The 16255-nt window shown below is 34.7% G+C and overlaps 1 protein-coding gene across 2 annotated transcripts; it reads left to right on the forward strand.

Moving 5' to 3' along the window:
- Positions 677 to 12373, forward strand: LOC109211573 (protein PLASTID TRANSCRIPTIONALLY ACTIVE 14). Of its 2 annotated transcripts, none has more exons than XM_019375124.1 (13): positions 677 to 903; positions 976 to 1188; positions 1905 to 2042; positions 2518 to 2643; positions 2803 to 2931; positions 3432 to 3521; positions 3602 to 3752; positions 9018 to 9127; positions 10357 to 10428; positions 11095 to 11200; positions 11293 to 11493; positions 11772 to 11814; positions 11914 to 12373. In XM_019375124.1, the coding sequence occupies exons 1-13, from the start codon at positions 835 to 837 to the stop codon at positions 11990 to 11992; spliced, it is 1527 nt and encodes a 508-aa protein (XP_019230669.1). In that variant the 5' UTR covers positions 677 to 834; the 3' UTR covers positions 11993 to 12373. The 2 variants fall into 2 exon arrangements, with proteins under 2 accessions (XP_019230669.1, XP_019230675.1); XM_019375130.1 differs by having other exon boundaries at positions 11296 to 11493.

Below are 16255 nucleotides of genomic sequence, written 5' to 3' on the forward strand. Positions count from 1 at the left end.
AAGCAGAGTCTCCAAGTCTGATAAATAATTATCAGAAATAAGTAAATACCTAATATGTGAACTTTCCTGTCATCCTTTACTAAATTTTTTGATAGTAATTTGAGGGCAAATTGCAATAGAAATTTCATGTCTAAGTGAGTTGTTTACGCTGGGTGTTATAAATTTTCGTATATTTCTTTAGTAAATATTCTGCTTTTAAATTTTAGAATAGTAAATTATAGGTCTTGATCATGTTTCCTTAATTGAATCAATTCACACCAGTTCTTAGAGAAATGTTGTGGTAAAACTTTCATGAAAATAATGTGGCAATTTCGATGAACATGATGGATTTATACATTCACCATTTTATGTATGAACCGAGGTGTTCTTGATTCGGCATCATTTCGTTTTGTTTACAAGAGCATGTGACTAGCATCATGAATTTGTGGAATCTCAAACTTCATATAATGAAATCAAAATTGAGCACAGTTTTACAACTTACCTGGTCAATTATTCTTTATCCCCTCGTTTGAGATGGAAAAGGTGACTTTTACCATCTATAATAAATAAGGAATATATAAAAATTACACTAGTATTGAATTCTTAAAAACAACAACTACCCAGTATACTGGTTGTTGTTGAATTCTTAAAAAAAGAATTCTTAAAAAAAGAAAATAAAAAGTCAAAAAATTAGAACCCCAGAAAAACCCCTTGTGGGTTCTTTTCTCTATCAGCTTGTTATGCTGACAGTATAGTGGATAACGTTCCACGAACCCAAAATACATCTATGAAACTATTCCCTTTACTGAAATTCCACTAAAATTTTCAGCTCATTCCCAACACAGCGCTGTAAAAATGGTTTCTTCAACCATTCTAATTCAACAACCAACTAACTTGTTCCACCAGCCAGAGTTTCAGCATCAGGTAACAAACCCAAAACACCCAAAAATGTTATTCTTAGTTTCTGGTTGTTGATTATATTTTTGATTGAACCAGTTGTGGAGACATGGATGTGCTGCACCATTGCAAAAGCAACCCATTATTGTATGTAGTAGTAACAAGGGAAGAAGCAGACCCTTTAGAGTTAGTGCAAGTGCTAATGGTGCTGCTACTGTTTCCACTCTAGAGGGTTATGATTCTTCTCCAACTCCTTCTGCATTTCCTCTTTTTACACCCCCTTCTCAACCCCAAGATACTCCTGCTTCTCAGGTACCTTTTACTTGCCTAAAGTTTTCTTCTTTTTCATGTTCTTGAAGTTCCTGTTAGTTAATCATCAATAGAATTGGGGGCCTAAAAACAGATAATAATAAGAGACCTTAAATTTGTTTTTATGAAATTTATATACTAATGAGACAAAATGACTTACTTTTTGCTCTATAAAGAGAAATAACTAATTCAAGAAAACTGAGTTGAAATTGGAAAGTGAAATCTTCAGAAACAGCAAAAAGAATGAATGTATATAGAGGAGGAAAGACCAAAATTGAAGAGGCGGTAAATGTACTAAATAACGAGAGAGAAGAAACCGGACAACCTCAACTAAATTTAAAAAAGGAAAAAGAAAAAACATTGAAATCTTTTATTAATGATAATTATATATTATTATATAACAATAGTAAGCTCATTGTTCAAGTGCTCTTTTCTGCTGTAAGAGTTTCGGCACTGCATACTTTTTCCTATATGCCTTAACATTTTCAGTTAGATGTTCACTCTCACATTTCATGTATAGATATTTCATCTCCGTTATTACATAGTTACTGTAATGGTTAACTTCCCTCTCTTTTCTTTGTCTTTGTCCTTTGATTTTCTTTTGAGAAGCCGTTGAATATATGTTTTTCCTATATGTTCTATTTGGTTATTTCAAATTATCCTTATTTTATTTTGTTCATACTGTTGATTATGGTGATATAATATTTCTTCATGAACAGCTGGAACTGGCAGATCCTGATTTCTATAAAATAGGATATGTTAGAAGTTTTCGAGCCTACGGAATTGAATTCAGGGAGGGACCGGATGGGTATGGAGTGTTTGCTTCCAGAGACGTGGAGCCTCTCCGTCGAGCTAGGGTGAGCACTACCTTACACTATGTTTATATGTGGAAAGTTTTCATTCTCCTGAAGGAATATATAGCTTTACCATTGGAAGCAGTGTCAAATTCGGTGCTCCATCAATGATTAGTTGTACCTAAAGATGAACTTCATCTACCACCGAAAATTGGACTGAGTGGAAAAAAGGACAAGCAAAACTTATAATACCCTTTAATCTACTCTCCCTCCCTTCTTTCTGGGATGAGTATCCTTAGTTTAGTTCACTCATTTGCTTTTTAACAAAGATAAGTTATATGGGGCCAGTGTCTTGGCACTTCTAATTCTTCTCCTGCTGTAGTGTATTCTATCTTCGCCTTTAGTTTTAGACTGTGTCTAATTTTTGGCATTAGCTTGACTTTTTGATTCCTCTTTTGTCATTGATTATCTTCACATCTTCTCGTTATCACTAAAATCTTTACAGGTCAATGATTGAGGAGGTTTGTTTGTAATGCAGGTAATAATGGAAATTCCTCTAGAACTGATGTTAACCATAAGCAAAAAGCTTCCTTGGATGTTTTTTCCAGATATCATACCTGTGGGACATCCAATATTCGACATTATCAATTCAACTAATCCTGAGGTAAAAGGACACATTTTTTCTTTTTAAATCTTTTCTAATGATAGACATATGATAATACTTGTCCACATTTTTAGTTGCTTATTTTTTATTTTGTCATTTTGTTTCTGGCATTCCAAGATTTCTTGTTAATTTTTAATATTGTTTCCCTTTTTATGGCAGACAGATTCTGATCTGAGGTTGGCATGCCTTCTTTTATATGCTTTTGATTGCAAGGACAATTTTTGGCAGCTTTATGGAGACTTCTTACCTAGTGATGATGAATGCACTAGCTTCCTTCTAGCTACTGAGGTCTGGATATGAGTTTCATCCAAATTTTGATGCTTATAATTATTTAATGTAATATTTTGGAGAAGATTCTATAGAAATGCTATGCATTCACAAATTAGTCTTCATTTTGTTATGGTATTCTGCTGAAGTTCAAGTTGGAGTAACTCAAAACATGTGAAAAGAAAAAAGCTTTTGTGATATTCGCACTGTTATGTGGACCTTAGAACATTAAGGTGTTGTAATTTGTAAGAGAAGTTTCTTCTACTGAGGCTTGTTCTGTTGCATGACTGTTGAAGCTCTCTTCTGCAACAAAAGTCTAATTCGGAAATCCATTTTGGTTGTTTAGCTGAAAAGCAAAATGTGGTTGAAGCTTCTTCACTTCTGTGATTTGCATTTTCTATTAGTCAGCTGGGCATGTACTTAGTAGACTAATTTCTAGAATGTCAATTCCAGAGTTATAAATGAACACTTGTTGTTTGTGTCACACTCGCTCTTGCTTCTTAATGGTTTTTGTGATGTAGGAGGACCTTTTGGAGTTGCAAGACGAGAAGCTTGCTTCAACCATGAGAGAACAGCAACATCGGGCACTTGAGTTTTGGGAGAAAAATTGGGTATATACAATCTTGTTCAATCTCTTTCCTCCAAATTCCTGTTCATTAACAATGTCTATTGACTTTCTTTATTTGTTTAGCATTCTGCAGTACCCCTCAAAATAAAGCGTCTTGCTCGGGATCCCGAGAGATTTATTTGGGCAATGAGTATAGCACAATCTCGATGCATCAACTTGCAAATGAGAATTGGTGCACTGGTTCAAGATGCAAATTTGTTGGTACCTTATGCTGGTGAGCTTCTTCTGTTGTATTTCTGTACTTCTCCATACTTTAGTGTTGGCTTTAAGTTGGTTGTTAACACAATGCAACATCCTATTTTGACAGAATGAACTTGGTTTAGATATTTGTTAGTTAGTTTGAATGGCGTCATTTATTTTTATTTTTTCTATTGGTCTTGGAGTGATGATCATGTTGTCACGCCCCGAACCTGGGCTTGGACGTAACACGGCACTCGGTGCCTGACTACATGTGACCGAGCGAACCAAATGGCTGGCTGAATCAACATGTGATATCATAACATACTGAATGCGGAAGATAAACTAACACATGCTGATATACTGAAAGTCTAAATGATATAAATCAAATGCGGAAACACTAATATAGGCCTGAAACATGTATGTAGCAACATTGCTTAACCTTAAATGCATGTGACTCTATCTAACTGTTACTCTAGTCTATGAAGCCTCTAATGAAGTACTGAAAACACTGATTGTCTGAAAATACTGAAGACTGTAAGGTAATGATAATGCCCCGAAAGAACTGGGGATCACCAAATAGCTGGTACGAGAATCCTAGCGCTCTGAATCGTCAACCTGTAAATCATTACCTGCATCGTGAGATGCAGGCCCCGGGCAAAAGGGACGTCAGTACATTTGAATTGCACTGTTGTGTAAAGCAACTGAAAGAAAGAATTATAAATGCTGAAACTGAAACTAAGCTGATAACTGAGAATTGATAATTGATACTGAAATGATAACTGTTGAAACATTAACTAAAACGATAACTGCTAACTAATAACTAAAATGATAACTGATAACTGAAATGATAACTGATAACTGATAACTGAACTGAACAAAGGAAGTAAGGATATGAATACTCCCTCTTCTGAATGATGAACAACATGTTTATCTGAACATTAAAGTGCGGCCTCAGGCCCAATATATATATGTGCACAACTGCGGCCTTGGGCCCAAGTATACATATACATAACTGCGGCCTCAGGCCCAAAGATGCATAAAGCATAAACTGCGGCCTCAGGCCCAAATACAGGTGTTCAACATTCAGGGATTTAAAATCAGGAACTGAGAATCATACTGCAATACATAATAGTGAAATACTGAATCACACTAAGTTACATGATACTGGAATACTGGATCACACTGAGTTACATAATACTGGAATACTTAATAGGACTAGACTAAGATATGTATTCTTGAACTGACTATGAACACTGAAACTTCAACTGTTTATGGCATATTGAGTAATCTATACTAAGACTCGAGGACATCAAACCCAAGTCTATATTGAATAACGCACTGAGCTCACAATGTTCAGAATGAAAGTCATGAGCGAGTTATGAAGCTAGAGAATAGATTAGTGTTATTAAAAGCGCTCGCTTTAAGCGATGAAGCGAGGCGAGGCGCAGGGTTAGCGCTTTTCTGCTAAAAAGGCGACTCACACTAAAAAAGCGTGCACTTTTCTCGCTTAAGCGAGAAGCGAGCCAGTAGAAAAAGCGAGAAAAAGCTCGCTTAAGCGAGCAGAAGGCATCAGCTAGGGCTTTTTTAAAAAATTTTGGCAAATAAACCCTCTGTTAACAAAACATACGCAAGGACTTCTTCTCCCGCGAACTCCATCGACGACCACTGCTGCTCCAACGACTTCTTCTCCAGATCTCGGTAAGTTTCTTCAACTTCTTCTTCTTCTGATGATGATCTTCTTCTTCTGTTCTTCTGTTCTTCTTCTTCTTTTGGTCTTCTTCTTCTGTTATTCTTTCCAATTTTTTCACTTTTATGCGCTCATTTTTTGCCATAAACGACTTCTTCTTCTTCTGTTATTGAAAGTGCTCTGTTTTATGCTGCTTTATGCTCTGTTTTCTGTAATTTATCAGTGAAGTGCTCTGTTTTCTGCCCTAATTGTTATTTTTTTTCTTTTTTGCTTCTTGATTCAAGAATTGAAACATTTGCTTAATATGTTATTTTTAATGAGTTCTTAGCCATTTATCTATGCCTATATTTTTTTTTTTTAATTTATGTGTTAAATTGCGCTTCACAGCAAAAAAGCGCGCTTCTCGCTTCTGTGAAGCGAGGCCTCGTCGCTTTTTTGCGCTTAACGCTTTTCAAAACACCGGAATAGAAGTTCTACAACTATTCAAGGAACTAGGCTAAACCACATTTTTTGAGGCAATTAGTAACGTGGTAAAAGAAACATATTTTTTGGTCCCTTAGGCATTTTATCAAACACTTGGTGAGTATAAAGCTTCATAGCCCTCATTAATGGTGTTTCTTCGCCCAAAAACTCATTCTCTTGCTCCTAGATAAATTTTGAAACCTCAAATTGCTATAATCAATACCATTCTTTATCACCCATAAGGTAAACAATAACCTTAACCAATAATCAACAATCAACAACCCAAACCTATAACCGTTCATGCTTTTCTATCAAACCCATCAACTCATATCTCATGAATAGAGTCTATAATCATTAATCCAGTGCTAGAATCAATTAGAGGGTGAATGCATTACCTTTTTGAAGTTCAATCCCCTTGAGTACGAGTTCTAGGGTTCCTTCTCTCAACAATGATGTCCCAATCGAATATCTAATGATATGGAGGGTTTACCCATGTTAACAAGATGTTGAGAAATTGAAATTAACTTAGAATCACCATTAGAACTTACCCTGGATGGTGGAGGGACCCTTAAGGAGTTAGGTTTTTGAGAGCTCCCCTTTCTAGAGCAAGTTTTTGTGTTTTCGGGGTGTGGGGACGAAGTAAGGCTTTAAAATGACCCCCCAAAGTGCGCCCCCCGCGCACCTGAAGGCCTGACCGCGCAAAATGGCAGTAACACTGCCACAAGTGTGCGGCCGCGCACGGGGCGCGCACTGGGCGTGCATATTGCGCATTGTTCTGTAAAACGCACATAACTTTTTGCACATAGATCCGTTTGGGCTCCACAATATATCGTTGGACGGCTATTTCAAAGGCCTACAACTTTCGTGTTTTGAGTTTTCCCAAGTACCTTACACATTTTCACTAAATCCTGCTGCAAGGCTGACCTTTTGTAAACTTAGTAAATTTTATCGAATCTTGTACACCTCACTCTTCGTCTTGATTCTAAAATAACTATTTTCACCCATACTCATCCCGCTAGGACTTCATATGTCTAAAATATCAGATTAATACCCATTTAATATATCCACGAATGTACGGGGTGTTACACATGTGTACTTTTATCTTTACATGAAGTGGGTCAAAAAGAGCAGATCTGCGACTGCAATAACAAGTTAAGCAGTGAGAAATATGTTCTGTTTTTAGCTTACTGAAACCATGCAAATGACAATATGCACTACGTGAATGATTTCGTCCAAAATTTTGGAATAGCAGTCCTCCTTGTGAGCTTCTCCCTATGTGCCATAAAACTACTTACTAGTACAGGGAAAACAGCATTCTTCTTCCACACGAATGATATTTAATATTCCTTTGATCACATTTTGTAAGAAAGACATGGTTCATAGTGGGTCTTATGTAGTCTAATACTATGTTGTGCGGACTCTTCATTTTAACCGCCGCACCCGTGTCGACACGACACTGGTACTGGTAAGGGTGTGGGATTCGTACTGGGTGTGGTCAATTGAGATCGGGTTCTTTGACCACAATCCGTGGACAAATATGAGGAAAAAATGAAAAATAAAAGATTGAATTTTAGTTGCTGCCTGCTAGTGCTAGTGCCTACAACTGGAGAAATTCTCAAAATGAAAGATTGAAATTGTCTACACTCCACAACCTACAATTAAGTTTTCCGCAGAATGCCTTCTCATAATTTAGGATATTTTTATAGATCTTCTTTTTGAATTTTGAATTATTTTTAGCTGAATCCCCACACCTGTATACGTACTCGGATCCGTACCCCCGCATCTTAATATTTACATTATTAAGGATTCGACCTCTAGATCCGCACCCGGATTGGATACCCGCACCATAGTCCGAGCAACATAGGTCTTATATATAATGTTTATTCTCAAAATTTGAATTATTCGATTTCTGATATTAGACAGCAAGTTAACCAAGTAGTCAACAGTGTAAACCTTACCAGGTCATTATGGGACGAGTGAGTACTTTACGGAAGAGGCAAATCTGTTTTTCAACGTTTCCATTTACTCTTCTTCTATTAAAAAAACATGTCCCCCAAAAATATAATATTATATCAGCTTTTGAATTTCCTCTACCCAAAAACTCAGATTCCTCCCCATCCTCCCTTGGTTTCAGCCTTGGTGTCTGTGTCTGTCTGAATCCGTGTGTCTCATATTAGAATAGGCAAGATGAAACATTCTCAAGTATTGGACTTGTTGATTGAAAATCTAGTCCTGGTCAAGTGCTCTATCTAATTCGATTTAAGGACAAGAGATTGTGCTTGCTTTCTTTTATTTTTCCCCTTCCGTTTTTATTCTTGGTTACAATGTTCGAGGAACACTTCCCTCTGCATTTCTCTCTTCCATTTCTTCATGGCATTTATCATATAGCCTTAAAAAATAGTACTAGAAGACAGAGGAGCTATGACTTTTAACTTTTTGGGAAAAGGGAGGTTCTATTGTTTGATCAAACAAGTTTCAAGAAAATAGAAAACTGAAATGCGGAAAAATGGAATTTTTTGTGGATAATTCTTGAAAACAGGAAGGAGCATTGTAGCTACTGAAGGACGCTGATAACTGGAAGAAAAATGGTGATTATGAGAGGAAAATTGGTGACTCTGAAGATCTATTGATAGTGCCAATGCTTTGACTTGATATGATGTTAAAGACTTGTTAATGATATTGCTATTTTTCTTCTGTTTCCATTAATTGCTATGGAAAGCTAAGTAACTGTTATTCTCGTTGAGTCTTTGACTTTCTAGTTCTAAAGTTTGATGTTGACTGGCGATGTATGTGCGAATTATGGTTTCTTTTGTAATTCACATATTTTAGAAACTTCCACAAAAAGAAATAGATATAGTAAATGTCTGTATTAGCTATTAAAGCCAGTCAAATCTGTAGATTTTCAGGAAACCTGAAAGGTGTTAACTAATATTACAGCTTACAACAACAAAAAGAACAACGGCAGCAGGAACTACTACTGTGTCTCAATCCCAATGTGGCTGGTGTTTAAGAGAACTCATAAACTAAAAACTTATTAGACAGGGATTCTTCTTGATTTCAAGGAAGACCTGCTTGCATTATCTTAGCATTTTAGATCAAACTTTGTTATGTGAGAAAATCCTTCTAATATTTTACTCATCTCTTCTCCAGATATGATGAATCATTCTTTCCAGCCAAACTGCTTTTTCCATTGGCGCTTCAAGGACCGCATGCTGGAGGTGATGATAAATGCAGGACAAAGAATTAGAAAAGGAGATGAGGTAAATCTTCTTAGCTGTCTAGATCTAGTGAGGGCTTCATTTGAATTGTGATGTGTGTGTATTAGTAGGCACAGCTTATTGCATAGAGAAAATAACTAGCCTTGCCAATGTTTACCCTGCCTTATAAAAAAAAGTAACTAGCTTTGTCAATGGGTCTACTTATTTTGGATAATTCATTTGGAGAAGATGGTATGTGGGGAGTTGGAGAAAATGCATGACTCACATGCTTATGTTCTGACCAAAAGGCATTTCTTACATTAAATGATGCAGAAAATATTTGTACTCCATTTTCTTGCTTATCATAGGTCATAATATATGATATATAGGGCTATCTTATTTTTAAGGATGCATTTCTTACATCAGAGCCTTGCTTATTCTAGGGCCCAAAGGCGTTTCTTACATCAAAAGCTTGCATATTTAAGGATGGCCTATTTGATGCCACTGACTTCCTTTCCTACTCCACAGCATGCAAAGCCTCGCCTTTCACCGCAAGGAAAAAGAAAAGCAAAAAACGGGAAACTTGTTTAATTGACCACTGAATTAGGTAGTTTTGCATAGGTGACAGGCACAAGATATAAGTAGCAATGATGCTAAAGCAATATTATGCAGGAAAAATGGGAAACTTGTATAATTGATCACAGAATTAGGTACTTTTGCATAGGTAACCGGCATGGGATATAAGTAGCAATGGTGCTAAAGGGATATTGTGATCTTTGTTACATGTTATGTTTCCTTCTGATGTGACAGCTTATCAGATTTTAAGGTTAAATTCATTGTGCTGCTTTATTTTTAATGAGAATAGAAGCATTAAGAAAATTTTGTCCTCTCTCTTCTACATGCATTAGTTGCTAGTATTTCTTGTAATTTCTTTTGTGAATGATCTTTTAACGTATCATTCTCTTTTGTCTCCGTCTAACTTTATTTCTTGTTATTGGTCTTTAAGATTTTTCATGATTCGGGAACGAATGAGAAAGGAAGTTTTAAAATTATTTCTTTCTTTGGATGGTGAATTGAAAGGAAAATTATTAATGAGATTCTTGTTTGTCCTATTTTGACCTTATTTAGTATTTTGATAATGTGTATTCTTATGAAGGACTGTCATTTCTAAATAGTTGGCTATGTATCCGTGACCAATGTCACCGGTTGAATTATGTGTGGCCCTGCTTGTCTTTATTACTGATGCATAACTTGATAATATGACCTAAAATGGCCTTTATGAATTCTTGCAGATGACTGTTGATTACATGGCTGGACAGAAGAATAACTTTTTCATGCAGAGATATGGTTTTTCATCGCCTGTGGTAATGTAGTCTTTCTTTGCTCTTCCTGAGAAAAGTAGCTGTGTTGTACTTTTTCTGCTGAAAGTATGAAAAATTCCAACTCGAACGCCCTTGTACTACTGACTTTGTGTAGTGATATTCATTGCCATAATCTGTTTTAGAAGCAAGGATGCAACAGTAAATGAATGACAGGAAACCGCTGTAAACGGACAGTTAGTGTCTACTATCCATAAATATTGGAGATTATGGATGGCTCATTAAGCCCTGACAAGTGAAATTGAAAGTAAAATGAAGATGAAATAAACCAAAAAGTGAAAGGGAAAAGGTTAGAATGAGGAAATTATTTTCCCCAGTTACTGTCCTTGTCTTCAGCTTCTCAGGTGCATGTTATAAATGGATTAATTTGGGCGTTTAATCATAGAATTTTGACTAGGCTTGAGTTTTCACTTAATTAGTATTGCTCGATGATGCTCCAAATAGTACAAAGAATTCAGATATTTGTACTGAATCAGAGGAAGAAAGAGAAAAGATGTCATCAGTATTGCATTATGTAAGAATTACCCTGACGGAGCTTATGATTTAATTAGTTTTCAAGGCCATCTATCTCCATGACATGGAAATGAATTTACATGTGATTGTTTTTTTTTTCCTTTTGACACTGACTGTAATATGTCTTTGATATTGCAGAATCCTTGGGATGTCATTCATTTCACTGGAGATGCCAAAATTCATCTCGACACCTTCTTATCTGTCTTTAACATATCTGGCCTCCCTGGAGAATATTACCACAACAGTATGGGTCTTAACAAATCTTTCTGATATATTAGCTCCTTATCTGATTCAGCTTGGCAATTAATGTCAAGAATCCTTGTTTAAATCTTTTAGCAGGTAGGCTATCGAATGATGGGGATAGTTTTGTCGATGGAGCAATCATAGCAGCAGCAAGAACGTTGCCTACTTGGTCAGATGGAGATCTCCCTCCAATTCCAAGTTTAGAGAGGAAAGCAGTAAAGGAACTGCAGGAAGAATGCCACCAGATGCTTGCAGAATTCCCCACAACTTCTGATGAAGACCAGAAAATCCTAGGTAAACTTATATTGTGTACTTCTATCTAATGGTCAGTATTTCGTGGACACAAACAATCTTGGTAATGATGATGAATTCGATGTGGATTTACTTTGATAGATTTGGTTTTCAGCAATCCAGTACAGATTGACTACTCACATTAACACTAAAATTCTTGGTTTTTGCTATGATTTAACACTGTTGCCTTAATTTCCTTGGTCGCCGTTGTAACAGTTGTCACTATTCATGTCATAAAGTTGTCCAACATTGTATTCATTTTCTTGGTTTACTGTGAACAGATTCTATGCTCGACTGCAGGAGAACACTTGAAGCAGCAATAAAGTACGTAATATGTCAAATAAATTGTCATTGTGTGCAGAATCATTGTATCTTGCTTCAAAGCATGCAGAACTTATGTAATATAATGCTCTCGTTTGGCAGGTATAGGTTACATAGGAAATTACTGATAGAGAAGGTTATACAAGCATTGGACATTTACCAAGATCGTATTCTGTTCTAGACACGGATAACAGCAGGATATGAAGTCATCTTTGCCAGAAATCACATAGCCATAGCAGACGGCGTTTAAAGAATATGCTCCCATTGCAGCTATCCTGAAGCTTAATCTATCACACTTGCTTTCGCAGCTCATACTTAAGAACATTTTGAGGGCTTGGGTTGGGGTCCTTGAAAGCAGTTAGTAAGGGTGTATAGGTGGAAAAAGCCTTTGCACCAACAATTTGATATTAGCTGGTAGGCCCTATTTTGGAAGGCAAAGATGGAAAGTGAAGAAAAATGAAAGGTTCTTTGTAGAAATGATGCTGAAAATGAATGATAGCGTTGCTGAATAAATTTGATGTGTTTAACAAGAGTTTTGCACTTCCAGTTATTGAGGAAAAAAGACTATGAGTTACTAGTAGCAATTTTTTTCTGTTGAAAGTGGAGTAAGAACATGCCAAAAAAAAGACTGAAATAAGAAAGTAAAGAGATATTGTATCCAAATATGGTACTTATGACTTAGGAGAAAGCTTTACCCTTAATCGTGATTAAACCAATAAATGCAATACACGTGTAAGAAAAAATTTAAACATTAGAATAAAGATGTTAAATTTCATTGTACAAAATAGAAGAATTACTCTATCAGTTTGTGACTAGTGTGCTTTTAAAAGTTAAATTAATTAAAACTTGGCTTATGAACTTGGTCAACCTAAAGATTTATTTGTATGTATTATCCCTCTATTCCAAGAAAATTTAGGGAGAATTACATAATAATACACTTCACAAGTTAATCTTGCCATCGGATGATCCAGATTTAAGTTTACAAATATGTAGCTCAATATTAATTGGCTCAGAGCCGAAAACAATCTTCATACCTTTTTTTATTCTGACGCGAATTTTTCATGGTTTTTCATTCTCTTTCTTACCCAAGTTTATACATTCCCATTCTAATTATAAAAATACAAAAACAGACCTAAAATCTCTTATTCTCCAAGTTCTATATAGATGAATTTGTTCCAAAGTTTCTAATTTGGCAGAAAAATCAACAAGGAAAGAAAAATTTGAAAGTTCATGATTTAGCAGAAAAATTAACGAGAAAATTAACATTACACATAAATTGTTCGAAAAAAGTAAAAAACTATAACAAATTTATTTTCAATTTTAACTGCATCTGTACAGTACGTAATGATATATAATTTTGTATAAACTTGTATATGAAATGTTAAATAATGTATACCGGCATTTCGTTGGCATAGAAAAGCAAAAGCAATGTTAACAGAAAACATAGAGAATACGAAGTAAAAACAAAAAGAAAAATCTAAACAAAAAGTAACCAAAACAAAAGCAAAAGGGAACTGCGGCAAAACAACAATAGAAAAACATGCAACTAAAATAAGATTACTACAGTGAAAGAGAAACTTACTTCAAAAGAAAGATAAATGTTGTATAATAGTATTTTCACACCCCAATATACAATATTATATAACATTATACCCTTATTATAATTTTGTATAATGTTATATAATGATGTATAACGGTGTATACAAAACTGGATTTCATCTTCGACTTCCTTCTTCAACTAGTATGGTTCCCAAAACCAACGTTAATCAAACACAATTACCCCAACACTCAAGATTCATATTATTACAAGCTTTTACAATAATTTTTAACTTAACCCAATCACTTTAGAGTTTTCCAAATCTGAGTTGAGCTTAGAGCTTCAAAGCTCCTTCAATGGAGTTTTTAATATGGATGCAAAAATATTTTAATTTTAAATTTGGACACCCATCAATAGACATTCAAATATTTGAGATCTATAAATGTTTGTGAAGATTAAGCAACTTAGTAGAGAAAATACTCTAAATCAAATTTGAGATCTATAAATATTCTGTGAGTGATAGAAGAAAAAGAAAGGAGAAAACAAAGAGAGGCAGGTGGAGAATATAGAGTGTGATGGGAATGTAAAAAATGAAAATAAAGAAACCCTAAAAGTGTGTCTTTAATAGTAGGTTGAAAATCTTCTTTCAAATTGTAGGGGGAAATGTACAGTTAGCCACTAATTAGAGATGTACTTACTCTTAAGTCACTATTTAAAATGTATTTACTCTTTAGCTAGTGCTTTAATATACTTTTACTCGCCCGGACAAAAATACCCCTGTTCTAGGCATGATGTCCTTAACTTCATGAGTGCTATGTAAATATTAAGGACAAAGTGTCCTGAATTAGCACTTTCTGGTTTAGATTTTAGGACATCATGTCCTTAACTTCATATGTGCAGTGTAAATGTTAAGGACATGGTATCCTTAACTTCATGAGTGTTGTGTAAATATTAGGACAAAGTGTCATGTATTTGCACCTTCTGTTGTTAAACTTAGGACATCATGTCCTAACTTCATATGTGCAGTGTAAATTTTAAGGACATGTTGTCCTTAATGTCCTTAACTTCATGTGTGCAGTGTAAATATTAAGGACATAGTGTCCTTAACTTCATGAGTGTTGTATAAATATTAAGGACATGATGTCCTTAACTTCGTGAGTGTTGTGTAAACATTAAGTACAAAGTGTCCTTAATATTTACACAGCACTTACGAAGTTACGGACACCATGTCCTTAATATTTACACAACACTCATGAAGAAAGGGTAAATCCGTCTTTTCGTATTAATTTTAATAGAGCAGTGGCTATTTTTGCTCATCATTAAAAATGCTGGATAAAAATTAAACAACACATTAAAAAGTGTCTACTCGACGCCATTTCTACCAGATTATGTACAACCTGGGCCAAACTAGGTAAGGACTTCAAACGTGGGCCATTTACGATTGGGCTGTTACGCCAAGTGAAAACGACTGTAATTCTTCTCATTTTATTTTCAGTTTTAACAATTTTAACTGCATTTGTACAGTATGTGTATAATGATGTATAACTTTGTATAAACTTGCATATAAAATGTTGAACAATGTATACCGGTATTTCGCTGGTATAGAAAAGCAAAATCAATATTAATAGAAAATATAGAGAATACGAAGTAAAAGAAAAAAGAAAAATCTAAACAAAAAATAACCAAAACAAAAGCAAAAGGGAACTGCGGCAAAATAACAATAAAAAACATGCAACAAAACTAAAATTACTACATTGAAAGAGAAACTTACTTCAAAAGAAAGATCAGTATTGTATAACAGTATTTTCACATCCCAATATACAATATTATACAACATTGTACCCTTATTATTTAATGTTATATAATATTGTATAATGATTTATAACGGTGTATGCAAAACTGGATTTCATCTTCAACTTCCTTCTTCAACTAGTATGGTTCCCAAATCAACGTTAATCAAACACAATTAACCCAGCACTCAAGATTCATATTATTACAAGCTTTTACAATAATTTTTAACTTAGACAATCACTTTAGAGTTAGATTTTCCAAATCTGAGTTGAATTCAGAGCTTCAAAGCTCCTTCAATGGAGTTTTTAATATGAATGCAAAAAATCTTCAATTTTGAATTTGGACACCGATCAATCGAAATTCAAATATTTGAGATCTAGAAATATTTAGGAAGATTAAGCAACTTAATAGAGAAAATGCTATAAATCAAGTTTGAGATCTATAAATATTCAGATCTATTTGAGTTAGAGAATAAAAAGAAAGGAGAAAGAAGAGCGGCGGGTGGAGAATATAGAGTGTGCTGGGGATGAAGAAAAAAGAAAGTAAAGAAACCCTAAAAGTGTATCTTTAATAGTAGGCTAAAGGCTGAAAATTTTTCTTTTAGATTATGTACAACATAACCCAAATTAGGTAAGGACTTCAAACGTGGGCCATTTTCGGTTGGGCTGTTAGGCCAAGTGACAACAACTATAATTATTCTCATTTTGATTTTCAGTTTTAACTGCACCTATACAGTACGTGTATAATGATGTATAACTTTGTATAAACTTGTATATGAAATGTTGAATAATGTATACCAGTATTTCGCTGGCATGAAAAGCAAAATCAATATTAATAGAAAATATAGAGAATACGATGTAAAAGCAAAAAGAAAAACCTAAACAAAAAGTAACCAAAACAAAAGCGTGACAAAACAATAATAAAAAACATGCAATAAAACTAAAATTACCACAATGAAAGAGAAACTTACCTCAAAAGAAATATTAATGTTGTATAATAGTATTTTCACACCCCAATATTACAATATTATACCCTTATTATAATATTGTATAATGATGTATAACGGTGTATACAAAACTGGATTCATCTTCAACTTCCTTCTTCAACTAGTATGGT

Source organism: Nicotiana attenuata, chromosome 2, assembly GCF_001879085.1.
Source record: "Nicotiana attenuata strain UT chromosome 2, NIATTr2, whole genome shotgun sequence".
Classification (NCBI taxonomy): domain Eukaryota; kingdom Viridiplantae; phylum Streptophyta; class Magnoliopsida; order Solanales; family Solanaceae; genus Nicotiana; species Nicotiana attenuata.

Coding starts and splice junctions, on each gene's coding strand:
- LOC109211573 (XM_019375124.1), top strand. CDS start 835: ATGGTTTCTTCAACCATTCTAATTCAACAACCAACTAACTTGTTCCAC. Junction 9,128..10,356: donor GAATTAGAAAAGGAGATGAG/GTAAATCTTCTT, acceptor GAATTCTTGCAG/ATGACTGTTGATTACATGGC. Junction 11,201..11,292: donor TGGAGAATATTACCACAACA/GTATGGGTCTTA, acceptor TAAATCTTTTAG/CAGGTAGGCTATCGAATGAT.